This window comes from Thrips palmi, unplaced genomic scaffold, assembly GCF_012932325.1.
Source record: "Thrips palmi isolate BJ-2018 unplaced genomic scaffold, TpBJ-2018v1 HiC_scaffold_17, whole genome shotgun sequence".
Lineage (NCBI taxonomy): Eukaryota > Metazoa > Arthropoda > Insecta > Thysanoptera > Thripidae > Thrips > Thrips palmi.
Window position 1 is genome coordinate 5310015 of NW_023144626.1, and position 24858 is coordinate 5334872.

At 53.4% G+C, this 24858-nt stretch overlaps 5 protein-coding genes across 6 annotated transcripts; 3 read left to right on the plus strand and 2 right to left on the minus strand.

The window, feature by feature from the left end:
- The first annotated feature begins 138 nt into the window (after nucleotides 1–138).
- LOC117643818 lies at nucleotides 139–1757 on the plus strand. Its single transcript, XM_034382922.1, has 6 exons — nucleotides 139–293; nucleotides 377–478; nucleotides 639–674; nucleotides 757–931; nucleotides 1008–1076; nucleotides 1166–1757. Exons 1-6 carry the CDS (start codon nucleotides 240–242, stop codon nucleotides 1216–1218), a joined length of 489 nt encoding a protein of 162 aa, XP_034238813.1. The 5' UTR covers nucleotides 139–239; the 3' UTR covers nucleotides 1219–1757.
- Nucleotides 1758–2379: 622 nt separating this feature from the next.
- LOC117643811 (alpha-tocopherol transfer protein-like) lies at nucleotides 2380–8509 on the plus strand. Its single transcript, XM_034382914.1, has 7 exons — nucleotides 2380–2608; nucleotides 5568–5720; nucleotides 6128–6287; nucleotides 6955–7204; nucleotides 7663–7773; nucleotides 7862–7964; nucleotides 8080–8509. Exons 1-7 carry the CDS (start codon nucleotides 2587–2589, stop codon nucleotides 8229–8231), a joined length of 951 nt encoding a protein of 316 aa, XP_034238805.1. The 5' UTR covers nucleotides 2380–2586; the 3' UTR covers nucleotides 8232–8509.
- Nucleotides 8510–8579: 70 nt separating this feature from the next.
- Nucleotides 8580–12081, minus strand: LOC117643801 (replication protein A 70 kDa DNA-binding subunit). Its single transcript, XM_034382900.1, has 12 exons — nucleotides 11853–12081; nucleotides 11557–11604; nucleotides 11276–11475; nucleotides 10896–11161; nucleotides 10537–10817; nucleotides 10258–10462; nucleotides 10058–10170; nucleotides 9716–9971; nucleotides 9484–9632; nucleotides 9302–9385; nucleotides 9020–9214; nucleotides 8580–8932 (listed from the first exon to the last, which is right to left on the minus strand). The coding sequence occupies exons 1-12, from the start codon at nucleotides 11877–11879 to the stop codon at nucleotides 8819–8821; spliced, it is 1938 nt and encodes a 645-aa protein (XP_034238791.1). The 5' UTR covers nucleotides 11880–12081; the 3' UTR covers nucleotides 8580–8818.
- Nucleotides 12082–12381: 300 nt separating this feature from the next.
- LOC117643627 (neurofilament heavy polypeptide-like) lies at nucleotides 12382–15837 on the plus strand. 2 transcript variants are annotated; one of them, XM_034382617.1, is made up of 8 exons: nucleotides 12382–12534; nucleotides 12842–13531; nucleotides 13620–13716; nucleotides 13807–13978; nucleotides 14204–14319; nucleotides 14392–14527; nucleotides 14617–14723; nucleotides 14800–15837. In XM_034382617.1, exons 2-8 carry the CDS (start codon nucleotides 12861–12863, stop codon nucleotides 15298–15300), a joined length of 1800 nt encoding a protein of 599 aa, XP_034238508.1. In that variant the 5' UTR covers nucleotides 12382–12534; nucleotides 12842–12860; the 3' UTR covers nucleotides 15301–15837. The 2 variants fall into 2 exon arrangements, with proteins under 2 accessions (XP_034238508.1, XP_034238509.1); XM_034382618.1 differs by lacking the exon at nucleotides 12382–12534 and adding an exon at nucleotides 12619–12759.
- Nucleotides 15838–15887: 50 nt separating this feature from the next.
- LOC117643628 lies at nucleotides 15888–17181 on the minus strand. The gene is made up of 4 exons (XM_034382619.1): nucleotides 17023–17181; nucleotides 16732–16908; nucleotides 16481–16648; nucleotides 15888–16228 (listed from the first exon to the last, which is right to left on the minus strand). Exons 1-4 carry the CDS (start codon nucleotides 17170–17172, stop codon nucleotides 16061–16063), a joined length of 663 nt encoding a protein of 220 aa, XP_034238510.1. The 5' UTR covers nucleotides 17173–17181; the 3' UTR covers nucleotides 15888–16060.
- Nucleotides 17182–24858: the final 7677 nt, after the last annotated feature.

The following is a 24858-nucleotide window of genomic DNA, read 5'->3' on the forward strand; positions in this document are numbered from 1 at the left end:
AAGTGAAAACAATGGCGCGGGCCAGGTCTGAATTGGCTCCATCAAAGCGGGAAAACAAATTGTGAGTGGCGCGCGAAAACTAGCGCGGGGTGCGGCGTGGTGCGGTCGGGTGGGTGGGGGCGTGCCAGTCCGGCCTGGCCCGGGTCACGACGGTGACGGGCAGGCAGGGCAGGCAGGGCAGGCAGGGCCCAGGCTGACCGGCCAGTCGTCACTCCACCGTCGAGCCACCATTGGCCACCATGAAGGTCCTGCTCGTCCTCGTCGTGTGCGTCCTGGCTGTCCGTGCCCACGAGGTAGCCTAAACGATTAGAGAAACCAGTGCGAAACAAATGTAGACCTGTCTGAATTCCATGTTGTTGTTGTTTTGGTCGCGTAGCCGAGCTTCGCGGAGATCACGAGTGGATGTGCGGACGCCGTGCGCATCGACGAGAGCAGGCGCCTGGTCTTCATGCTCTCCCAGCCCTTCATCGACTTTTTCGTGAGTATCACCGTTTTGGCTCACCTACGTCAGTATCAAATCTCAGATTGAGGAAGGAACGGAGACCGGTCGATGTCGTGGAGAGTAAGACGGTTCCGCTCTCTTATTTTTGCTTTACTAGTGTGGCTAACAATGTCGTTGTGCTTTGTCCTCCCTCCAGAAAACCCTGATCTGCTTCTTCCGGCCCGTGGACGTGGTCAGTGCATCACACGCATGCTTTCCGTACGCCGTTCGCTGTGTCCTCTTCGCGCTCAGACCTCCCCGTTGCGGCGTTGCAGGTGCACCACGACGACAAGCTCCTCGAGCACCCCCTCCGCGACCTCATCCTCCGGACGGCCTGGCAGGAGCGCGAGGAGTACAAGGACGCCAAGGGTCTGGAGCACACCATGGAGCACACCATGGAGCAGGGCTCCTCCAAGGCGGACATCATCGCCCGAATCTGTGTGAAGGAGGGTAAGGGAGTGTCACTTGGCTGGGTCCGGGGGCTCTTGTCTCACGTTAAAATTCTTCTTCGTTTTTGGACCAACAGCGAATACCATCATCGCGCAGGACCTAAATGAGGCAGTGATCAGGCTCGCGAGGTGCCTCGAGCGCTATGGTTCGTATCCCCACTACGAACAGGTTGAAAATTGGATAATTGCAGTGAGCCTCCGTGCCTACATCGTGTTGTCGTACGTTTGTTCAAAGATGTCGCTCTGTCGTCCGACGACATGTCCTCTGGCGCGCCCTCTCTGATGTGATGAACGGAGCTGTCGCATCGGCAGGCTCTGGACGGCAGCCGGCCAGCCAGCCGGCCAGCCAGCCAGCCAGCCGGCCCGTGCCGCACCGCCGCGCGTTGGGTTGCCTGCCGGCCAGGCGGACTGCGGCGGACTGCGGCCTTTGCGCGAAACAACGCCGTCTTGCTGTCCTAGTATTGACACGGTAAATATCCTGGGGCGCGCCATCGAAATGTAAGCTTACTTTGTAAACACCGACCTCGACTAAGGTGACGTCTCTAAAATCATCCTCTGTTTGAATACCGGAAAAAATCACAACGGTAGCGGCATTTGGCCCATTTGACTCGCATCTTGTCCTGCCCGTGCACTGTTATTAAGACGTCCCAGAAACGCCGAAAGTACTGCTGAAAATAAAAAAGAAAATCGCGGTTCATAAGTGCACGGCGTCTTCCCAATTAAGTTTTACAACAACAAAGCATTCGCCATCACAATGCGTTACGTGACTTGTGTGTACCATCAAGTACAATATGATCAGCAGAATAAATTATTTTTATAAAACAACATACAAACAGAAAATTATTTTGCTTCCCGCAACCTTTCTACATGTGTTCTCCGCCCTGTGGGTACATAGAGGACACTAATCTCTGACTGCCGAGAACCCACTGCGATGCGCCATGCGTTCAAGTTACTCGACTCTTGGTGCGCGGCGCCCGGCGCCTCGTGTGTTCGTCGCAGCGCGAGTCGTGGCGAAGACGAAAAAAGTGTCGATTTTCATCTCAAGAAGCTCGGCGATAAGAGGGCCTCCGCTACCCCCTCCATGACCTTGCCTCCGCGGCGCTTCGCGGGCCTGCGGGCCTGCAAGAGAACCAAGAGAACGACGCAGGAAAACAATAAGGTTCGCTAATGACGCAACGCGCGATGTTGCCTACCTATCGGCGCGTCGATCGTAACCGAGCAGACTGATTCCGAGAGTCGTTTTCGTCGCTCTGTCCCTCTCGCACTCCTGGGGCGTGCCGTTTAGGTGCGAGAGAGACAGAGCGACGAAGACGACTCTCGGAATGAGTCTGCAGCGGGCCCACTGTGCGCGTCCCCGCCGCCTCCCTTCCGCCCGCCTGCCGGATCGGTGCCCTGGCGCCCTGGCCATCGGTGCCTCGGCAAGCCTTGGCGCCTTGGCAATGCAGGCGGGTGGGGCGCCACGCGGGCGGTGGGTCCTGGTGGGTCCTGGTGGGTCCCTAGTCCCTCGGCTAGACACTCGGTCTCCGGCACCGCGTCGTCTGCAGACCCTGCAGTCGCCGCCAGCCACCTGCACGGCGCGCGCACCTTCGTCGAGCACCTGGAGCACATCGAGCTCCTCGAGTACCTGGAGCACCCCGACAACGAAGCGGCGGCGCCATGAAGAACCAGAGGCTCCTAGGTTAGTGGCAAGACTGCCGATCGGATAGGCCGTTGAGTTTCCTGCGATAGGCCAACTGCAGAGTGATTCCGAGAGTGGCTTTCGTCGCTCTGTCTCTCTCGCTCCCATGCGGGACGCCACACGAGTGCGAGAGAGGCAGAAGCGACGAAAACGACTCTCTGAATCAGCTTGCCGAGGGGTGCGCTCTTTGCATCCCGTTGCCTCACCAACCCCCCTCACCGCGTGCTGCACTCACGATCACGGCAGTCCCGACGCAGTGCGCTGTTAGACACCGCGGCGACACGCAACACGCGTGACCCGCACGTCCGCGGACTGACTCCGAGCACGCCTTGAGTCGCCCCGTCTCTCTTGCACTCATGGAGCTGCCCGGAGGGGTGCGAGAGAGACGAAGTAGTCCTCGCAGTCCAGTGCCAAGCCAGGGTGCAGCCGTCCCGAGGACACGCGGACGCCGCGGACACCCTGTGGAGCCTGCATCGCCTGCATGCGTCAATCACAATAGCAGTGCCCAGTGGAAGGACAAGGACACATCAGCCTTCCCTCACTGCCAATGGACAGCATCCGGTACAGTGCGGTGCAGAGGAGCCGGCCGCCCCGGCCGTGCGCCTGCGCCACCGTTGTATACTCCAATTGGCTGCTCCTGGCTCAAGCCGCTCAAGCCGCTCAAGCGCTGTGGTCGCGGGGGTTGGCTTGGCGTGGCTTGGCTTGGCTCCGGAACGAAGCTCACCGAGGCAGGCATCCGCATCTTGCAGGGAAATCATACAAAAATGCATTTTTCAACTATTTTGTTCTTTAATGAAGTGTCTGACCTATCCCCTCAGCAACAATCCACCAAGTCCACCCGAGTCTTTCGTTCAAGCGTACGGAAGGCGGAAGTAATGAGCACATCCATTTTTGCGACTTAGTTTTTCAGCTTCGTGAGAAGTCTCTGCGAACCGATTGTTGTGTTGTGACGCTGGCGACACTGCGCACGCGCCGCGCTGATTCGAAGGATCGCTGTCTCTCTCGCACTCCTACGGGAGGCCCTGAGAGTGCGAGCGAGACAGAGGGACGATGCTTCGGCGCGAGGCGGCAGGGGGCGTGTCCCCGCACCTTGCCCGCGCCGCGTAGTGCCGCGCGCCCTACGCGTCCACGCCGCGCACGCATTCCGCGCACGCCGCCGACACGCCGCGGCCCGGGAAGGCGTTTCGGCGCGGCCGGTGGCGCGCTCGTGCGCCACCGAGCATCGAGCATCGAGCGCGCAAGTTTTCCGTTCGCTGCCGTTGCCGTTTTTTGCGCTTCCCGCGCGATGATCCTCGCGCCTATTAGGCCCAACCAGTGTTTAGTGCCGGGGCTGCCGGGGCGCCGGGGCTGCCAAGCCTGCCTGCCTGGGTCCCGCGACGCTCCGTCACGCGTCGCGACGTGCCTGGCGGCCTGGCAGTCTGGCACACTGCAGCCTGATTCCGAGAGCCGTCTTCGTCGCTCTGTCTCTCTCGCACTCATGGGGCGTCCCGTGTTGGTGCGAGAGAGACAGAGCGACGAAAGCGACTCTCGGAATGAGTGTCCTGGCAAAGGTCGGCCCGGGTCGCCCGTGTTCGAACACGGCGCGACCGCGGCCCGGTAAGTTACGGCGTAACGCCCATCTGGTGGAAGGAAGTACAGCCGCGGCGTCGCTCTGTCCCTCTCGCACTCGAGGGCCGTTCCACAGGGGTGCGAGAGAGACAGCGACGAGCGAGCCACTCTTTCCGAGTCACGCGGCTGGATAGGCTTGCGCCCCACCCCGCCCGTGCCGATGCGGAGCAGAAGCCCAGGACGTCTAGGACGTCCAGGACGGGCAGGCTGGGGAAGGCTGGGGGTCAACATGTAACGTGCATCACAATGGCTGCCGTCCGCGCCGTGGCCGGCACCGACTCCCCTCCCCCTTCCCCTCGCACCCACGCCGCCTCGCCTCGCCTTGTCGCAGCAAACGTTTTCCCAAAATAAAACCCGTTGCGCGGACGCGGGCACGCGGGCGCGGACGGATGGCAGGGACCCGTCTCAGCCTCCAGCCGAAGACGCGGGGCGCCGCGACGCGCGAAGCACGGCGAAGCACCGCGGAGAAAGCTAGGCGTGTGGTCCCCGCATGTGTGCTGCGCGCCGCCGCGACTGCGCGTGCCAACAGAAACAATGTGACAAGTCGAGGTAATCTGCATCGCCCGATTCAGCCAATCCATCTCGTTTGAGCCGCTTAAGGCTTGCGCGCGCTAGCTAGAGGTTTGGCCGCCTCCACCGGTCTTCTGGCCCACTGTGCCCCCGTGCGCTGGTGAGGCAGGCCGCGGACGCCTAGACGGACGCCGTGGACTTCCCTGCCTCGCGTCTCCGCAGGTCGCCGCTCTGTCTCTCTCGCACGCACTGTCTCTCTGCCGTCCAGGCGCGGCGCGAGAGAGACAGAGTGACGAAACGCCGTCGCTCGGAATCTGGTCCAGGCGTCAGTCAGTTGGGCGCGAGCAGCAGAGCAGGCTGGGAGGACGATTAATAACAATTACAGTCACAATGGAAAGGCAATGCGACTGCGTCGCCGCGCGGCTTCGCGTTTCGCAATGGTAGCAGCATTGCGGCAGGGCCTGACGGACGGGCTGTCAGTCTGCAACGAGAGCCATCCGGCTGGAAGTGACGAGACGATCCAGTGACGAAACGAAACACGCGTAATGAAGGGGTCCTGATGACCTGCGCCAAGCGCGCCAAGCGCGGCCAAGCGCCAACAAAAGAAAGGCTGCAGCAGCACAAGCTGGAATGTCTGCTTTCCCTGCGCACTCATTTCGAGAGTCGTATTCGTCGCTCTGTCTCTCTCGCACCCGTACGGAACGCCCCATGAGTGCGACGGAGACAGAGCGAGGGACCGATTTTTCGGAACCAGACCGGTGGGCTCAGCTTTGAGAGTGTCTGTCGGTGTCGTGTTGTGGGAGGGAAAAGGCGCCAAACGACGGACTCTTGCTTGTTGCAGAGAACAAGGTGAAGGCCATGCAGCACCCGACGGAGGAGGAGGCGTCCCGCATCCTGGCTGCGTACGGCATCACGAAGGCGGGCCTGGCCAGGGACGTGGCCAACATCAGGGCGTGGCTGGAGAAGCAGCCGCACCTCCCGGCAGACGACATCGGTATGGCTGCCGCGGCCGGCAGACTCATTCCGAGAGTCGTTTCCGTCGCTCTGTCTCTCTCGCACTCATGGAGCGTCCCGTGTTGGTGTGAGAGAGGCAGAGCGACGAAAGCGACTCTCGGAATCGTTCATGCAGGGCCCGTTGGCTTTTCGTTTCCCTGCTCCGTGCGTGGGAGGGGAGAGGGCAGGCCAGCGCCTCGGAGTGTTTGACTTTGACTGGGCGCAAGTCAAAACAGCAAACTTTTTATTTTTAGTTGCACGGTAGAAACGGTACCTGGGTTTGCCAGCAGGAACCCTATGGTAGAGACATAGGTGATTTCCAGGAAGTTCCTGGAATAAAGACCAGGAACCGTTTTTACCGAGTGACACTGTGCAAGTTCAAGTTTGGATTTGGTTTTTGGTTTGCAGACGACGTGGTCATCGAGCGGCTCCTCGTGCGCTGCAAGAACTCGGTGGTGATGGCGCAGTGCCGCCTGGACGACATGTACACCGTGCGCTCCGACCTGCCGGAGTTCTACACGGACCGAGACCCGCTCGCGCCGCGGCTGCAGCAGCTCTTTCGCGTCGTGTGAGGAACGCTCATGCTTCGCGCTCAGCACAAAAGTCGCCTTTCGAGGCGCCGGGAAACCGCTTATCCATGCCGGATTTATTTTTTTACTTGAGGAATAATGATTCTCAAAAAGTACCCGCGTCTACCAAATACCGTGGGGGCATTGTAGTGTGTGCATTTGAATGAACCCTGAAAAAAAAGCGTGAGTCCACACTTAATGTGTCAAAGCCGCTGATGGATCACCTCTCGATTCAAACGAACATTAAAGTCCAAGTCTCCAATCCGTCTCTCTCTGGCACAGCCAACTGCTAGCCTCGCCAGTGTGGCTAGACAATTAGTAACGTTGCCTGGCCCTACGTTGCCCCTTGCTATCTGCGGGCAAGTGCGGATCTAGAAAAAGGGAGGAGGGGGGAATAAAAGGATCCCCCATCATTCAGCGGCCCGAAAGACAGACAAAAGTTGTCTGTGCCCCTTCCCTCCATGCCACGCAAAAAGTGCTATCTCCCCTTGTAGGGCAGCCCCTGGATCCGCCACTGCCTGCGGGTCGATGCCGGACGGTGCTCCGTCGCTGTCTCTCTCGCCTCCCTGTAATCACATGAGTGCGAGAGAGGCAGAGCCGGCAGGGCGGCCAAGGCACCGTTCGGAACCAGGCTGGTGTACGACGTTCCGTTCCCTTGGGTTCCAGCGGCCTGTGCGTCATGCCCCGACTGACGAGCGACCTGCACCGCGTGTCTCTGATCCGCCTCCGCGACACCGCCGTCGAGAACTTCAGCGTGGAGCTGCTCATCAAGCTGACGTTCATGGGGCAGGACGTGGTGATCCGAGAGCCCCCCACCATGGGGGACTGCCTCATCTTCGACGCCAGGGGCTACGAGCTGGCGCACGCCTCGGGAGCGAGCCCGCTCTTCATCCGGAAGGCCGTCTCGCACGTCAGGGTACTGTACAGTGTACACACCACACACCACTCCAGACAAAAAGACCCTGTCGGTATGCCCGCCGCCCCCTATGGGTCTTGGGGAAAAAACGCTGCCTTCCAGACTAATTCCGAGAGTCGTTTTCGTCGCTCTGTCTCTCTCACACTCATGGGGCTTCCCCCATAAGTGAGAGAGAGACAGATCGACGAAAACGACTCTCGGAATCAGTCTACAGGCCGGCCGCACCTGTGTCGCCCCCCCCCCCCCCCCCGCTCGGCTGGTGTCTTCTCAGGGGCAGGTAGGCCACCCTCCTCGGGCTTCTGTGTTGGCGGCCATGCCGGTTGCCTACCAGCCAGGCGCCGTCAGCAGAACTTGAACTCTAAGAGGCCGCCCCAGCAAAGCACGATCAAGCAACCTTTCCCTATTTCGTGATTCTTTTTTTTTGTCTTGTACGCTAACAAATGACTTGCTGTTTCTAGCGAACGTACCCAGCGCGTGTGGCAGGGATCCACGTTTTGTTCCCTCCCGTGTTCGCGGGCAGGATCATCAACATTGTCAAATCCTTTCTTCCGGATAAAATAGCCAGCAGGGTAAAGCCAAAATAACATGCAATATTTCAAGTTGAATTAAGTTTATTTTTGCTGATTCCATTCAATAAACCGTCTCTGTTCTGTGCAGATCTACACTCACGACAGCTTTGATAGCCTCTTGGAACATGTACCTCAGGATGTGTTGCCATCTGACTACGGCGGCCAGGAGCGGTCATCTGATGAACTATGTGGTAGGTGAAGTGAGGATGCTAAAGAATTTACTTAAACACTCCATTCCAAAAGATATCTATGATAGAATTAATTAACCGATCTGAGTATTAAAAAGTTTGTGCGTTGACATTGCAGAGTTGTGGCAGGAGAAGTTAGTGAGTTACCGTGAGTACTTTCTCAGCACAGAGAAGGTTCGATCAAACGAAGTATTAAGGCAAGAAAAGCGCAAGGACAATTCCATCAGCAGCAGCCTTGATGGATCATTCAGAAAGTTAGATATTGACTGACTATATGAAAAGTTTATGATATGTCTATGGTGTATTTTAAGACATTATTGTAAGGCAGATTCAGATAAAGGAATTTTGAAGAGAATAAATTAACAGTTGCTAGGTTATGTAAGTTTCAATCCATGTCACATTTGTAAAGGCATATCATTTATGAAAGTGGGGAGGAGAATGAAGAGCCCCAAAGTTAAGGACAAAGTTACTTGAGGAATTTGTGCTAGTGTTAAACTTTAGGTGTAAGTTACCTATTTCATAAATAAAAGCTGTGCACCAATTTTGAAGTTATTAAGAATCATTGAGTTTAAACTCAGGATCCCTTAGTGAAATATTTAAGAAATGACACATTCAAACTAATTGCAAACTAAACAGATTTATTTGATGAGTGCATATGAAAATTACACAATGATCCATCCACATCAATTGATTTTAAGAGACAAATAATAGGAACATAAAACAAAAGAGTGTATCTGCCTTAATCGAGACGCCATGCATGTAAGTGAAATATTAGCGGTCACATCGAACAAATAATCTGACCAATGTTAGACAAGTATAAAATTAATGCAATAAAAAAGAAACAAAGCAATAAAAAATTAAGCCTCTCCCATGCCTTCAATCTCCTTCAGCTGGGAAAGAAGACTTTCACAGTAACTCTTGTGATCAATCTTCTTTACGGAGTAGACATTTGTTTTCAGCCGGGTCTCATCCTGTAAATGAGACAGAATATAATTAGCAAGTTGTCAGGGTGTAGTATACAAGAATATGGAAAAGGCATTAAAATATACTATTCTTACGTTGTAAGCCTGAAGTTGAACACGCATTCTAAACACATATGATTTAAAGGTAGCTTGTTGGAAAATCTGCTGATATGCTTCAGGATTACTAGTCTTCAACTCATCTAAGCTTGCAGATGTTTGCCCAAGAACTTCTTCAGCTTGTTCTTGGAAAAGGGTTACCCAAGTGTTGTCTGACCAGTCACCAACATTCATCTGAACATAAAAATAAAGGACTTTGAAATTTGCATCAAGTATGTTACATACAAGGAGTAGAAAGATTGATATAGAAAAATGCAATACCGAAAGCAAGAGACGAGGCTTGTAATTAGGGTAGTCTCTGTTGCATTTCTCGCAGCGGTAGAGACCATTTTGCTGATCAATGACCTATTAAAGAAAGTACACATAATAGTAGATTAATTAATATGCTGCAAAGAATTAGATTAAATTGAAAGAGAATGTTTCCCTCTAAAAAGTTTGTATACCTTCTTGTTGCAGTTTTCTCCAGGACAAGCATTGTACATGGCATTTTCACTTTTAATCATAACAATAGAGGCTTTTGTGGAATAGTACTCAGTTTTGCCACCACTACCCAGCCCTTTGTCACGAGCTTCCTTAATTGTAATTAGATCAGCTGTCAACAAATAGTGGCAAATAAGAATCATTTTTTTACAGACAAGTACATTAAGAAACTCCAAATGATTCCATGGCACATACCATCACTTCCCATTCCAGTACCGCCGGTCCGCTGTGAGAGTAGCTTGAAGTTAGCACTAGAACCATCACCATCGTACCAGCCTTTCAGCTGGTGAGCCTCAGGAATGTCTGGATTTTCTAGGAATGTGGCAGATGCAGGAAGAGAAACAGATTTGCCCCCACCAAACTCATTCACTTTGCCGCCCTTAACAGCGACAACAGGTTGGTTAGAGCCATCAAACTCCTCAGCTTGTGATCCCCATAGGGTCAGGTGAATCTGGTACCAAAATTGAAATATAATTAAGAAACATGACTTGAGGACAAAATTTAAGAGAGAATAATAGAAAAAGTAATGAATCTCACAGCTGTGTTGGTCTTATCGACTATGGTCACTTCGCGTTTCTTGAACTCCTTGTTAGTTGATTTTGAAGTAAATGTTGTAACTTCACCTGGAGTCTTTACAACTCCAATCACATCTACAAGCAAGATTATGATATTTGAAACATTGATTCACATCTTAGACACTATCTATTGTTAACAATAAAATCAGCAGATTATCATACCAACTAGCATGTTAGGCTCTATAATCTCAATTTGATCAAGGGGTACAAAGTTAAACTTGATCTGGGGAACACCATCATCATCTTCAGGAACAGGAAGGATTTGAGATTCATTATTTAAATTCAATTCATAATCATTGTTCAAGTTTGAATACATTTTGTTGGCTGTCTTTAAAGTTCCCTTAGTAATGAGGTACACCTTTCCAACCTGCATAAAATACCAAATGTTAGAAAAGAACAGAGATACAACACATTAGACTGTCTTTAAGATAAGGGATTTACCTCAATCATATCATGAAACTTGGTGCATTGTTCACGGAATGCAGTGACACGAATTTCTCCTGAATCATCAACCAAATCGAAAGAAAACAAGGATCCCTCTCCTTTAGCATTTGACCAAGATCGTTTCGGGCCCTTTGAGGTAACTCTGGCTTTGATGACCCATTTGTTTTGATATGGTGTGAGACTTGCAATGGGGTGCGAATGAGTGTTGGGTGTAAGCTCCATTCCACCCATCCCATGGCCTGGTGATCTGATGTTGTTGCCATAGCCACCACCAAAACCTGATCACAAAGAAACTTATGATCCAAAGGCAAACTGAGCCAAGTTTAATATACAGGGTACACCTTCCAGGGACATACCGCCTCGGTTTCCTCCATTGACAGCTGCTGGTGCTTTAGGGGGTGTAGAGAACGCAGGCTTCGGCGCTGGGGCAGGGGCAGCTGAGTTGGAGCTGCTTGCTTGGCCATTGACTGGTCTGCTTGGAGGTGCTGCTGCAGCAGGGGCAGCAGCAGCAGCAGGAGGTTGAGCCTGACCCTCTGGACTCCAGGACACGGGATTACCAATGCGGCATCCAACTTCACTTCCAGGCGAGACCACTTCTACATCAAGAATTATCATGACCCGTCTGGAAACATGAGAATTTTGTTCAATGTTACACTGTTCCTGAAGCACTGACCCTAAGAAATAAAGAAAACAAAACACACGAAAGCAAGGCATTTTCACGAGAAAAAAGACTTACTTTTCTCCTTTGCCAGAGTTAGGCACAACACTTGTAATGTATCTTTTAATGCGGACAATGGTATTGTCACCAAGGTCCCCATTACGAATCTTGTCATTCAGTTGTGTTGCCAACATGGCAAAACTGTTGACATGAACCCCATCAGACACCAGGAGGCGATAACGCTCATTGTCACCAGCGCCTGATATCTTTTTGCTACCCTGGTGGGGACAAAGAAACAAAGTCAGGAATGGATGGGTCCACTTTTGAACAGAATTACTGGAAACTAAAATGAAACTTACCAGAATTTGCATGATTGGTTCATCTATTTGACCCCCATTCATGATGGTCTGCAAAGAGACAAGCACATAATTATGGTAAACTGTTATAGTTGATGTAATGGGAAACGGTCTAACATGCCTAAGGTTAATGACACGAATTGAAACATAAGCCTCAAGGGATGACAAAGTTCAGTTGAGTAAGAAACATAGGTCCATGATTATTTTCCTAAGTGTCGAAAAACAGGACATATAACGTTGGAAGAACAACAAATGGTTGTTGTGCAACACTATGTTCATGGAACAGATTAGATACTCACGTCCAAGGCTCCTTCGGAGAGATCCATGTTAGAAGGAAGGATGGAGCAAGTCAGAGAAACACAACCAGGCACTGGCAAACGACAACTAAGAGTTGCTTCTAGACAGCAAAAACTGACCAGCGCGCAGAGAAAATAAGTCACTTCACTCAAGACTCGGATGTCAAAGATGTCAACCAAGCAAATCTGCAACAATGCGCCGCGAGCCGCGTAAAAGTGGCGGGAGGAGCGAAAGGGTTCCTGTGCCTTCTTCGAAACGACAAAAGAGACCGGAGAATCTGAGAGCGGGAAGCTTAAATTTGGGCTTTTCACTGCTCCAGTCCTCGGTCTGAGGAGGACCAAAGGGGCATCCAAGGATCCTACCACAATATCGCCAAGAGGTTCATACATGGGAATGTACTTTTTTCTTCCAACATTCAATTTAACACACAAAAAACAAACAAACTTGAGTGTGCTTTCAAGACATCGATATTGTTTCGATAGATCGCGTCGCCCTTACGACCCCCCCCCCCTTCCACCCGCTCCCCTACTCGTCCCGTGTGTGTGACGTGACTGTGTGTGTGTGTGTGTCTGTGTGGTTTTGGTTGGTTGTGGTTGTGCGTGCGTACGAAACACGCACTGTTTGTGTTTCTGTTCGGTTTATACGTGCGCGCTGAACCATTAGGCCTCTTCGGTTCGGACTCTTGTAAGTTCTTCCTTGCCGAGGAAAATGGGCCATGCACTTTTTGCCTCTTTAGTTGATGCAAGAGACTGTTGTTTGCGACGCGACTTCCTCGTGGTTCTTAACCTTACCGTTAACACGTGTTGTCGCCGACGGGCTGTTTGGCCTTGCCTTTTATCTGTTTATTTTGCTTTTAGTGTGTATCTCTTTCAAAATTCCTGTGGTTTAATCCTTTTACGTGTCTTATGTGTCGGTAGCCGATATTTTGATGCCTCATGCCCTTATTTGAGTCGAAGGGAGTGTCAACAGTGAGTGTGTTATTCTGTTCCAGGTGAATTGTTTCTGCCCAAATGACTGTTGCCAAAGCCATGAAGAGCCCGGGGCAGAAGCTCAAATCACCCAAGGGAAGGGGCCCTGCAACACCCAATCTAAAGAGTCCCAAAGGGAAAGGTCCAGCGACTCCGAAAGGAACCCCTAATGTAGCCAAGACCCCTAAAGGAACCCCCAATGTAGCCAAGACCCCTAAAGGAACCCCCAATGTAGCCAAGACTCCTAAAGGAACACCCAATGTAGCCAAGACCCCTAAAGGAACACCCACTGTAGCCAAGACCCCTAAAGGAACACCCACTGTAGCCATGACTCCAAAAGGAATGCCCGATGTAGCCAAGACTCCGAAAGGAACCCCGAATGTAGCCAAGACTCCGAAAGGAACCCCGAATGTAGCCAAGACTCCGAAAGAAATGCCCAATTTAGCCAAGACTCCGAAAGAAATGCCCAATTTAGCCAAGACTCCAAAAGGAACTCCCAATGTCGCAAAGACTCCCAAGGGAACACCCAGTGTGGCCAAGGCTCTGCAAAGTGCGACAGAAGCCGCTAAAGGAAGTGCCAAGGTTGCTCAGTCACCAGTTGGGGGTAAGAAGCGACCCTTCAATGGATCACCCAAAGCTGTGAAGACTTCGTTCTTCAGTGAAGGCGTAACAAAGTCTTTGAAACAGGAGCTCCCTTCAGAAGAATCAAACAAGTAAGTTGTATCACTATCTTATCTCATCATTATATCAAGTGTTTTTCCTATTGTTTATTGGATGTCATTTGTTACTTTGCCTTTCTAGGGGAATCGCATTTAGGAAAGTTCGCATCAGCAACGTATCCGATGACGCCACACCCAAACTTCGTGAAATTCTGACTCCTCGAGGAGAAATAGTTCAGGTTAATTTTTTATTCTCTCTTACTGCCATTTGTATGTTAATTAATCTCAAGGTGTTTATTTAAGCCATGATTTATTTTGTTCTACATCAGATGAAGAGACGCCACCATAATTTTGTAGTGGAATTCAAGACTGCCGAAGAAGCACGTGCAGCAAAGAAGCTGAATGGTGTTTTACTTGATGGTCGCCACCTAACAATAAGTCATGTAGATGACTCAAAAATACCCATCCATCAAAGACTTACTCTGTCTAATCCCCCTAAAGGTAACTACATAGAAATGGATCGCATAGTAAAGGAATGTTTTTAATCACCAGTTTTGGGAAACTGCTAATGACATGGTGACCATTACTACTTCTATGGTGGATTTGGTTGCTGTATGGAAGTTAATGTCTCTTTCACACCTGCAACATAGAGTAGATTAAGTGTGCATCTAGTGTTTGTCTGATACTCTTTGACCTGTACTTTAATAGCATACCTTTTCTTTCCAGACTTAAATGATGAGGATGTTTGGTCTACCTTTGGTAAATATGGTAAAATTGCCAGAATTGCTATATCACGAGACAGGAAAAAGAAAAATGTTACTAAGTGTGTCTTCTCTTTCGAAGTGAGTATCTGCCCGTGAGAGTAATTTATTTACCTGTTTAGAATTTATTTTAATATTGTTTTGAACTTCTAGGAAGAAGCTAGTGCAAAAGCAGCATTGTCTTCAGGATCTGTAAATATCCGAGGAAGTAAAGTCAAAGTCTCAGTATATACACAAGAAATATTTTTCCCATTCATGAATACTGTTTTCATTTCTAATATTACCTCAGGTTCGAATCCCCCTTTTATCTCTTGATATAATTTTTTGAAAATTGTATCAATGTAAGTCTGTATACTTATGTGATTCTTGTATTTCTAGATGTCACAGAGGAAGATGTTTTAAAGTTTGTTAGCAAAGCTGGTCCAGTGTCAGGAGTGCGTATAAATGCCCCGTACAAGGACAGGCATGCAATGGTTTACATGACAGTAAGTTTCATATTTTTTCTCTTAAATGAAATCAATAGTGAGAAGGATTCCTTGTACCATTTTAATTATATTTCAGAATGTTGCTGATGTGGAAAAGGCTCTTGAGCTAAATAACACTACATTTAAGAATTCAGTTGTGAAAGTAATGAGGCACAAGAGGGCAGGAACAGCAACAGTGAAAGAGGAGGTTCCAAGCAAGAAACAGAAGTTGAATAATGGTGTAGCCAAAGCGCAGGAGGCAAAAGCTACAGTAAAGAAAGAAGAAGACGATGATAGTGATGATAGCGAAGATGAAGATCTTGCTGCTTTCCAAGGTCAACTTCAGAAACTGAATGCTGTTGAGGGGAGTGAAGATGATGACGACGAGGAAGACGATGACGACGAGGAAGACGATGACGACGAGGAAGACGATGACGAGGAAGACGATGATGAAGATGATGTTGACGACGAGGAAGGTGAGGACGATGATGATGAGGACGATGATGATGAGGACGATGATGATGAGGACGAAGATGACGAGGACGAAGATGACGAGGGCGATGATGACGAGGATGATGATGATGAAGATGACGAGTGAAGTGCTGATAAGATTGCCTTAATTCCAACCATCAAATTTATTGGAGTCGAGAAACTTAAGAAAAAAGTGTCTTTCCAATATTAATGATGTACACTGTCATGTGATGAAATATGATACAAAATTAATTAGCAAGTCAAAGTGCCTTTTACAACTGTCTATAGTATACACAATACTAAGTTCTTAGCTTTGTGTTTCATCCGTTTTGCAAGAAGTTCCATTTTTCACTGGAAAGTTAAATTTCCGACCAGTTGGTTTTTGTGGGTGTCTAGTTGGTTTTACAATGACAGGAGAACAAAAGAAAACTGTAATATCTTTACTATACAAATTATGTACAAATGTTATGCGATGAAATATAATAAGAAACTTTGAATCAAGGCAAAGTTTCTTTAACAATCGTCTTAGTTTGTACAATCAGTAGTTCTCTGCCCATTGTTGTTGCAATTTTGAGACCAGTTCTGTTATGCATGACCCGTCATGTCAGTAAAATTTTTGACATGCCATCAAATTTGAGTGAATAAAACTCTATGGTGTTCTGTATTTTTATTTATGTGCTGTTACATTCAAAAAGTAAAAATAAAACAACTATAAAAATTGGAACTTATGTGTATCAACTTTAATAACCCAGCTAACGTTCTTTAGCATCAAGTGCCTGGCCCTGCTTGATGTGCCAATTACTTTGCATATTTGATAGCTGGAGGCTTTTGTTGGACTGAGGTGCTGTCAAAGGTCCAGCCTTGCACCTGGTGCCTGCTTGTTTTATCTATTGGCGACGTTTAGGCAAAATATCCGTGATGACATCGTAGCACGTGACGCACTCCTGGTTCGGATCGACCAGCTTGATCTTGGCCTTGAAGCGGCCGTACGGGAGGGTCTTGACGTTGGAGGGCGGCTTGGCCTCCACGACGAAGTCGCGCACCAATGCTGCTACCTGCCGCAGACCAACGCTTTTTAATTTTTTTTTGAAAACAAAAACCAATGCTCTTGACAGGTTTGATGCAGGATTGAACCTTCTCCCTGCTGGGATGACCTGACCAAAGTCGTTTTAGCCGAAAGAGGGGACTGTCGGGTCGGGGAACATCGCATCGCAAGAGTTGCCTACTTACAGGGGCAAAGTGCGACTTTTCCCTTCCCTTTCAGGCGGCTTGGCGTGCTTGGCGGCAAAGACAGTGTGCGTACTCACGGGAGGAAGGGGGCAGTCCGTGACGGTGCCCCCGTAGTACAGGTCGGACACCTGCTTGAAGACGTCCGGGCGAGTGGACTTGAACGTCGAGCAAGGGTTGGGCACCGTCATCTTGAAGACATTATTTGTCCACCCTAGGGAGCTCCACCTCGACACCTTCACCTCTGTCTACGAAAGAAAGACACGAATCGGTGCTCGCCCAAACTCTTAGCGAGCTTCTGGGATTGTTCGATATGTGAGCAACCCGTTACCTTGTAAGTGTCATCCACTGGTACAGACACGTTCACGTCGGCGTTGTAGGTGTACTTGTAAGGGTTGTTGGGGTCTCTGGCGATCTTCATGTTTTCTATGTTCAGCTTTTCTGGATGGAGGCACTTCTCGGCCGCTGGACACACGTTGAAGGAGCGGAGCTCGACGCGGAACGGGCCCTAGCGAAAAGAAAGTTGCAACAAGCTAGTTTTTGTTTCCGGTGTCTGTCCCGTTTTTACGGATGCACCTTTTAAAATTAATTTTCAAAAATTAAGTTGGCACTCCTTGCTCACTATGCCGGAAGGTATCCTCTCCGCGCGGCAGGACGACAGGCGGTTCGCGACCAGGGCGGCGAGGAGCAGCACCAGCACGGCGCTCTTCGCCATGACGGCCACCGGACTGGCGGTCGCGTTGTCGCGTTGGTGTCCGGCCCTCCGGCCCATCCACTGCCAGTCCCGCCAAACCCTCTCCTTTCCGTGTGGCGTGGCCGGCCTGGCCTGGCGTGGCGTGGCGTGGCGCGGCACTGACACTGACATTGTGCCGCGCCGCCACGGCCGCCCGGAGACGTCCTTGCTCTGTTATAGAGATTTGGCGATAGGGAATCACGAAGGTATCGTCACGGCAGGGGCCCGGACGACCAGCCGGCCCAACGCACACGCGACCTTTAAAAAAATTATTTATTTTTGCGGCGGTAATTTTGACAACAGAAAAAGTGAGGTCCTCGTGAGTGGGAGGGGTGGGGGGACGCTGATGTTCCACGTTCCGTGGCGACTTCCATCGGCAGTTCGACGGCCACAGTGGCTCCACACCAAAACTCGTTTATGCACCACGCCGATCAAATTCACGCTGCTGCCTCCTTAAAACTGACGGCGGGCAAACTCCTCCAACGAAAACCAAGGGGTGGTAATTACAGTTCAGTGTGCCCCTTCCCCTCCTCCACATTCCGGAGCGACTGTTTTCGACACCAGCTGGTGGTTGAACCACGTACGCAGAGAGAGAGAGAGAGAAGAAGAGACAGAGAGAGAGAGAGAGGCAGAGATGCCCCATGACATCACGCCGTGTGCCGCCCTGACGGGCTGTCTCGTCCTGCTCCGCGCTCCGCCAATAAAGCAAAGCAGGGCTGCCTCTCCCGCTTGCCGCCATTGAGCCGTGTGCTCGGCGTGCTCGGCTTTCATGCCCGGGGTGCGGATTGCGATGCCAGAGGCGCCAGAGGTACTGAAAACCAATCACTTTGAAATGGGATCCTGACCGGTGGGTGACACGATAAATGCGCTATCAAAACAAACGAAAATACAAAAATTTTCTGTGCGTAACACGAAGAAAAGTAGTAGGAAACCTAATCAAAGTAATGATAACTGTGCACGGTATTATACATGCTGAGTTTGAACAGAAAATAAGTAGAAACGGCTGAACGTCGAAAAAGTCGAGAAATTGACATGATTTTACGAAATGAACTTGTTTACTTTTCAATCTGACTTTCCTTGTTTTCTGCCCCCGGATTGTCTCAGCGTCTTAGCCCACAAAGCATGTCCATGGAGAATCGGTCGAATCGGTCTGTGTCCGAGGGATCCCTCGTTGAAGCACGCCCATGTTGCACGCCGGCGGTTCAGTCCTGGAAACAGAGGCGCGCACGAACAAGCGTTGTTGGTTGTACCACGCACGCCCCCACGCGTTGATACTCGCGCAGGGGCAACGCGGTCGGGGTGGCTTGAGGGGTGCCCCCTCCCCCTGGCCTCAAGCCTGGCCTCCCTTCGGGGTCAGCGGCCCTCGGACGCATTAGCGCATACTCAGGAGAATTAGTAAACATCTCGTGCGTGAAAAAAAGGGAGGACGAGACCTTGCAGTGGCGCAGAGGTAGGCGCTGCGTTCTCCAGCGCACATGCATGATCTTTTTCTTCTTGCCACCCGAGCCGGAGAGAACTGCAGTTCAAGAGTGGAACGAATGTGGCCGGGCTCTGCGAGTGGGCCCGAGAGTCCGGGCGCGGCGCGCGGCGCGCGGCAGTTGGAGGCTCAGGCTCAGGCCCACTGTTTGCTATCGAATCGGCACCATCAGCCGATTTAATGACACACCAGGCCGTTATGGACGGAGCGAGGTATCGCGGGCAGCCCCAGGCCCCAGTGGCCAGGCCCGGCCCAGCCCCCAAGGTCAGTGGACGCCATTTTGCTCCCTCCCTGCGTCCTTAGAGAGCGTGTCCTGGGCTTCGAGGCGAGTGAAGAGTAAAAAAAAGAAAACAAAAAAAAAAACACGATAAAACAAAAACAATCCTCGTGTCAGCACACAATTACATCTGGCGCTTGCATGTCGAGGGAGTACACATGCAGCCGACGTGGTCAAAGCCGCTTGGTGAGCATAGAAAACGTGTGAATCTGCTCGTCGGCCGCTGCGCCCGCTGCTCCGGCAGTGCACACCGATGCCGTTCCAGTCGCTATCTGTCCCTCTCGCACTCACGGGGCGACCCCTTGGGGCGGGAGAGAGACAGAGCGACGGGACTGCGGTACAGTAGTTCGAATTGCGGCAAGCCAACAACGACTAGTGTCTGGCACTGCGATGGTGGTGCTATCTGCAGGCCCGGCGCACCATCGCGACAAAAGTCCCAACGCGTTTGCCGCCGTGCCGCCGCGGCGTGAACGCGAGCGTGAATGATAATGTTGTGGTTAATGGCGCCACGTCCGCGCGGAGCTGAGAGAGAGAGAGACAGAGAGAGAGCGAAGCGCCGTCCGAGGCGCCCACTAGCCCGCAAGACAGGCGTGTCGGCCGGGTGGCCTAGCCCTTCGTCGTAAGGCGTTCTGCCCGCTCTGCCTCCAACGCCAAGGGAACTGAGACAACACAGCAGAACGGTTCCGCATTCCGTTACCGTTCACTTCCTTCTTCCCTTTTCACGCTCTCAAAGTCCTGCCTCACCGTGACTCTACTCTTCGCTCGTTGCGGCGACGCGCCGCGACGGCTAACGGAATTTAGATGGAAGACGTGCACATTTTTAATGCGTTCCTTTCGAGGTTCCTTTCCCCTTCGCACCTCTCGGCCCGCGTCTCGGCCTCTCCACGCCACCGCAAAGTAGAGTGACGTGGCGCTGCGCTTTTGGACCCTTCTCATCCCCCGCTGTCCCCCCCCCCCCCCTCTGGGCCCGCGTCTCCCGCGTGCCAGCAGACATCGCTGACTCGAATCTAATCCTTCGGCCGGACTGAGTTTCACTTCGCGCCCCCTCCCCCCTTTTCGGTTGGCCACGACGACCGTGCCACGAGCAAAAAGGCGAGACGAACACCGACGCACAGCGAAAGCCCCAAAGACCCGCTGCAATGCCAGGAAGTCCCCTCCCCCTCCCGGGCGTTTCCGTACCGTGTCTCATCGGTTATCAATTAGCCTGCAGGCATCTATCATGGAGCCCCTCGCTCGGCCCCTCGCGGAATCGTCGCGCTCCTTCCCCACCCCTGTCTACTCTCGTTTTCCCGCTCTCCCCCCCCCTCTCTCGCTCTCCCTCTTTCTTCATCTGTCATTACGGCCTCTCGCTCCCCTGGCTTCGTCTGTCATTATTGCCTCTCGCCACTCTCGCGCGGGCTTTGTTGTGGGGGGACAATTTTCTTTGTTGGCGAGCGAGCGCGGCGCGCGGCGCGGGCACCTTAGTGGAGCGTTGCTGGGAATGTCGTCGTCGGTGATTGGCCCCCCTGGCCAGACTGCCGGACGGATTGCCGCGGTGGCCGCGGCGTGACAACTCCGGACAGGCAAGAAAGGGGGTACTTTATTTTAGAACGGTGTTTTCCGCGCCGTCTCGGACGCCCGGGGGATTTATGGTTATGAAAGTAAAACAAATCCCTCCCTCTTCGCACGCTTCGCACCACAGGGTCACACACTGACAACAAGAAAAACAAGGACACTCTCCCTCCGTGCACGGCGTGGCGTGGCGGGGCGTGTGCCGCTTGCATTGTTTCCCCGGTTTGAAAGTGGCGCGCACACAGGATATTATAAAAACAATGCCCTGGCGCACTGGCGCCCCTCCCACTCCGGATCCCCTGTGGATTAGGAGCGGATGTGGCCAACTTTGTCAGGCGCCTCGTTGAAAAGCCTCAAAGTGGGCGTTGTATTGAGATTCAAGGATCCTTTCGCCCGAGCCACTCGGGCAGCCCTCCACACTCGAGCCACCGGGCAGGGCGGTGCGGCGAGCGCGACGTTAAAATGTTAAAACGGGTGGGACGGGATGGGAGGTTGGCGGGCGGGTCACTTGGTTGGGCTGGGTGGGCTGCCAGGCTGCCCTGGCTGGGTCGGGTGAGGCCCTATAGGCCAGGGCACGACACGGCACGGCGTGTCAGCGGATAAGCCCGCTCAAGCAAACAAAGGAAAGATGGACCAATCCCGAGGCGAACAAGATCCTGACGGTACAGTCAAATGGCGTCTGGAGGACTTCCACTCTGACGCCTTGCTGACTTCACAGCAACATTTTGCGTTCTTTTTGGGTACGGATGCCCAAGTCACCTGCTGATTCAGTTCTCACCAGTCACAAGAATTAACAAAACATAGTATTCTCAATTTCGGCGCGAAAAGACGAAAAACAGTTTAGCCTGGAGGACTTTTTGTTTCTGGCGAGGAACGTCCGCGCGTGCAGCAGCCCGAACACGGTCGTCGGGTCTCGTTTCGTCTCGTCAAGTTGGTGCCAATGAGTCCCCACCTGTTGGTCCGCTCCATTGGCGGCCCTGGCTTTTGTCGATCGTCGCCGCTCCGGCCGCGCCGCCTTCCGAAATAGCACTGCTCATTGCCCGTCCCGTCGTCCCATCCGCCGATCCGCCGTTCGGACTCGGAGACGCGGAGACTCGGGCCCACTCGGGCCGGCGCTGCCAACCTGACGGAGTGTGAAGTCGGCTAACGACCGACCAGGCCGACCAGGCCGACCAGCCCGAACGCGCCGCACTTTGCATAAGGGGCGCAGATAATTCCTGCGGTGACGGCCTTATCATTTCTCCCTGCTCTCTCTCTCTCTCTCTCTCTCTCTCTCTCTCTCTCTCTCTCTCTCTCTCTCTCTCCAACGACAGCCCGAATTTCCCGTCCCTTTTTCAACTCGTGCTCTTTCAACCTCCTGCCACCCGCCCCGCCGCTTTCGGGAGCGCGTGATTTGCATAAAGTAGCAGACACAATAGTCACGAGGTAACTCTTGACGCCGGCGCGGAGAGAGTAAAAAAAAATGAGGGAAAAAAATGGAACAAACGGAGGAGCAGTGCGAGAGAGGCTGTATGAGAGAATGGGAGGCGATAAAGTGAAATGCCTGCCGGGCCGGCTGGGCTGCTGGTTTCGCTTCGCCCGCCTGGGCCTGGGCCCTGGGCCTCGCCGGCGTGGGATGTGTCACGGACGAACCTGCCGGCAGCCCGCGCGGCCCGCGCCCCCAAAGGTGTCATTGAATCGCAATGCCTCTCTGCTTGCCACACCGCAAAATTTAAAAGAAAAAATGAATTTATTTAATTAAAACAAACATGAGATTGAAAAATAAACAGGGGCCGGCCTTTGGTGGCAGAAACTCCGATATCAGACGATGCAGCTCACGCGGTCTGCGGCCTGCGGCTGCAAACCACCAATCGGACGCAACAAAAAGAGACTCGTTGGTTGGTTCGCGCGGTTCGCGCGGTTCGTGGCGCCAGAGAGGGCTCTGCACCACTCATGCTACCCTGGCTGGCACAACAACACGCCTGCGCAAAGACACTAAATCCGTGCGAGTGTGTGTGTGTGTGTATGTGTGTTTGCATTTTCTTACCGCTCTTAGGGTCAGTGGAAATAGCGGCGGCATTAGGTGGAGGCTGGGAGCAGGAAGGAAGGGACACTGGGGGGTGGGGTGCACCTGAGCCTGGGCGCCGCGCCAGGGAACAACTTATGAGTATGAAATACCCCGTGGAGGGTACAAAGGGGATGAGAAAGAGCCGTGGGGAAGCCGGGTCAGGGGCCGGGTTCTGGAGGTGGCGGAGTTGTTTGACATCCTGTCCGGAAGACCCTCTGAGTTGCTGCGACACTGCGAAGCGCTCGAAGCGGAGCGCCGGCCCGCGTCCCCGAAAACTCGCGCAGAATGAAAACAAGAAAAAAGGGAAGGTGTCTTGCGGGCCGGCGTCAAACTCTCTGCTTCTCCCCGACGTCGTCGACGGGGCGGCCGCGACGGGGCGGCGGACGTCACTGCGCACTGGGTGCCTCTTTTGGCTGAGGTTCCTCGACTCCCAAGGGACCCTTTGCCACTTTTGCGTCCTCTGACGGCGACGGCTCCCTGCGAGGGCGCGGTGCGCGCGGTGCGCGCGCTGCGGACTTAGGGACGCCCCCCGGGCTGACGCTGACAAATAACTGGGCGACTACCCCGCGCCGCACTCGCCGGGCCGGACTGGCACACCGGGAAAAAGAGGGCGGGGAGCGCGAAGCGAACGAACCAGGTGAGTAATGACACCGTAACTCGATCAAGGAATCAAAACCTCATCAGGGGGACGTGCGGGTCTACTGAGAATCGAAACGTGAGGCATCTCACCTCCGAAGGGGTGCGACGCAACTGTCTGACGGAAAAGGGGCGATGCATGACCGAAAGATACTTTTTGTATTGCCGAAAATTGAATTTGATTGTCTTCTTCATCTCCTCCTTTGTCCCCTCTGCGTCCTTCCGGCCGCGCTGCCGGTGTGGTGGGGGTGCACACCTCGATGCCTCCCCTGCTGCGGCGCGGCACGGCAGGGCACGGCAGGGCACGGCCAGGCACGGCGCGGTGCGGAGCCTTCTTCGGTGCGCCGTCTTGAAAGTGTTCTCCAAAGTTTCCCCTGTACACCCTTGTAAATCTTCCTCCTCTCTCGGACACACACGCGGCGCGGCTCGCGCGGCCCGCCACTCCGCCGTCCTCCATCTAGGCCGGGAGGCAGCCCGAGGCCGAAGGGGGAGGGGGGGGTGGCGATGACGCTGTGGAGACCCTTCCTGCTTGAAAGGTCCTTGAGACTCGCGTGCCAATAGCAGGCCGAGCAGGCCACTCCCCACTCTCCGCCATTTGGCCGCCTTCCCCGAGGGGGATGCAGACTTGTCCCAAAGGATAAGTTATTGTGGCGTTCCTTTCGGACAGCACGGCCCCTTGCTTGCGGAGCTTGCGGCAGGCGGCAGGACCGAGTCGGACCGGGATCAATTAGAAAGTCTGTTTCAGAAACTGTTATGGATTGGACGGCTGCGTGCTGCGGGTTCTGGCTTCGCTGCCGACTGTCGGTTCGGTGCAGCCAAACTCTCCCGGTCCGGTGGACTGATTCCGAGAGTCGCTTTCGTCGCTCTGTCTCTCTCGCACCTACGCGGAACGCCCCACGGGTATGAGAGAGACAGAGCGAATGAGTCTGCAGCGGCGCGTTGCGCGTTCCAGCGAGCAAAGCCTCGAGCAAAGCAGTCAGACCGGGCGGGGCAGGGCGGGGCTCGTTCCGAACTGCCCGTCATCGCTCTCTCGAGACGCCCCGTGGCCCCGTGGGTGCGAGAGAGACCGAGCGACGGAACACGCCGTTCGGACTGCCGGCCACCCCGGCCCTCGCGCACTCACTCGCACACGTCAATTAGCCAATCCAGGCGCGAGGCCCGAGGTCCGAGCTCGATCATCCAGAATACAGCATTTCACGAATTCAGCAAAGGGCGGCTGCCGCTGCGCACCTGAACGGGCTGAACAGGCCGCCCGCCGCAGCCAAGCAAACACGGCGGCGCGGAGGCCGTGTCGGGCCGAGCCGGGCCGAGGCGTGTACACCCGAAGGGACCCGAAGGGAGCGCCGCGTCAGGATTCACGATCGGCCTCCCGATGGAGTGATTGCGTTTTCGCGCCGCTTATTTGATTGTCCGCGAATGCGCGCCAACATCTCAATATTTGATTCAGCAGTCGCTGCGTCGTCCTTGCGGGGGGCGTGGCGGGGCGCGGCGGGGCGCGGAAAGAGGACAACCAGGACGCGCGGCGAGTGTGTTCCGGAGAGTCGTCACGGCGACGCGGCGACGCCGAGGCAAAGCGGTCTCGTTTTGTGTTGGCGGATGACCGCGGTCGTCGACGTGGTCGACGTGGTCTCGGAGTGCCGCGGCGGCGGGTTGTCGGGGCCTCCGGCACGGCGCCAAGGGCGGTGCCCCCTCCCCTCCCCCTCCCCCTCCAGCTCGGCCGTGCTGTACCACTGCACC

What these genes read in the sequence shown, in the direction of transcription:
- LOC117643818 (XM_034382922.1), top strand. Translation starts at nt 240, where the DNA reads ATGAAGGTCCTGCTCGTCCTCGTCGTGTGCGTCCTGGCTGTCCGTGCC. An exon ending in TGGCTGTCCGTGCCCACGAG is followed by an intron (nt 294 to 376) that starts GTAGCCTAAACG and finishes TTGGTCGCGTAG; the next exon opens with CCGAGCTTCGCGGAGATCAC. An exon ending in GAGGTGCCTCGAGCGCTATG is followed by an intron (nt 1,077 to 1,165) that starts GTTCGTATCCCC and finishes GTTTGTTCAAAG; the next exon opens with ATGTCGCTCTGTCGTCCGAC.
- LOC117643811 (XM_034382914.1), top strand. Translation starts at nt 2,587, where the DNA reads ATGAAGAACCAGAGGCTCCTAG. An exon ending in GAAGAACCAGAGGCTCCTAG is followed by an intron (nt 2,609 to 5,567) that starts GTTAGTGGCAAG and finishes TGCTTGTTGCAG; the next exon opens with AGAACAAGGTGAAGGCCATG. An exon ending in CGGATAAAATAGCCAGCAGG is followed by an intron (nt 7,774 to 7,861) that starts GTAAAGCCAAAA and finishes TGTTCTGTGCAG; the next exon opens with ATCTACACTCACGACAGCTT.
- LOC117643801 (XM_034382900.1), bottom strand. Translation starts at nt 11,879, where the DNA reads ATGGATCTCTCCGAAGGAGCCTTGGAC. An exon ending in TCTCCGAAGGAGCCTTGGAC is followed by an intron (nt 11,605 to 11,852) that starts GTGAGTATCTAA and finishes GTCTCTTTGCAG; the next exon opens with ACCATCATGAATGGGGGTCA. An exon ending in CAATGGAGGAAACCGAGGCG is followed by an intron (nt 10,818 to 10,895) that starts GTATGTCCCTGG and finishes CTTTGTGATCAG; the next exon opens with GTTTTGGTGGTGGCTATGGC.
- LOC117643627 (XM_034382617.1), top strand. Translation starts at nt 12,861, where the DNA reads ATGACTGTTGCCAAAGCCATGAAGAGCCCGGGGCAGAAGCTCAAATCA. An exon ending in CTCGAGGAGAAATAGTTCAG is followed by an intron (nt 13,717 to 13,806) that starts GTTAATTTTTTA and finishes GTTCTACATCAG; the next exon opens with ATGAAGAGACGCCACCATAA. An exon ending in AGTGTGTCTTCTCTTTCGAA is followed by an intron (nt 14,320 to 14,391) that starts GTGAGTATCTGC and finishes TTGAACTTCTAG; the next exon opens with GAAGAAGCTAGTGCAAAAGC.
- LOC117643628 (XM_034382619.1), bottom strand. Translation starts at nt 17,172, where the DNA reads ATGGGCCGGAGGGCCGGACACCAACGCGACAACGCGACCGCCAGTCCG. An exon ending in AGAGGATACCTTCCGGCATA is followed by an intron (nt 16,909 to 17,022) that starts GTGAGCAAGGAG and finishes TCTTTTCGCTAG; the next exon opens with GGCCCGTTCCGCGTCGAGCT. An exon ending in CAGTGGATGACACTTACAAG is followed by an intron (nt 16,649 to 16,731) that starts GTAACGGGTTGC and finishes TTTCTTTCGTAG; the next exon opens with ACAGAGGTGAAGGTGTCGAG.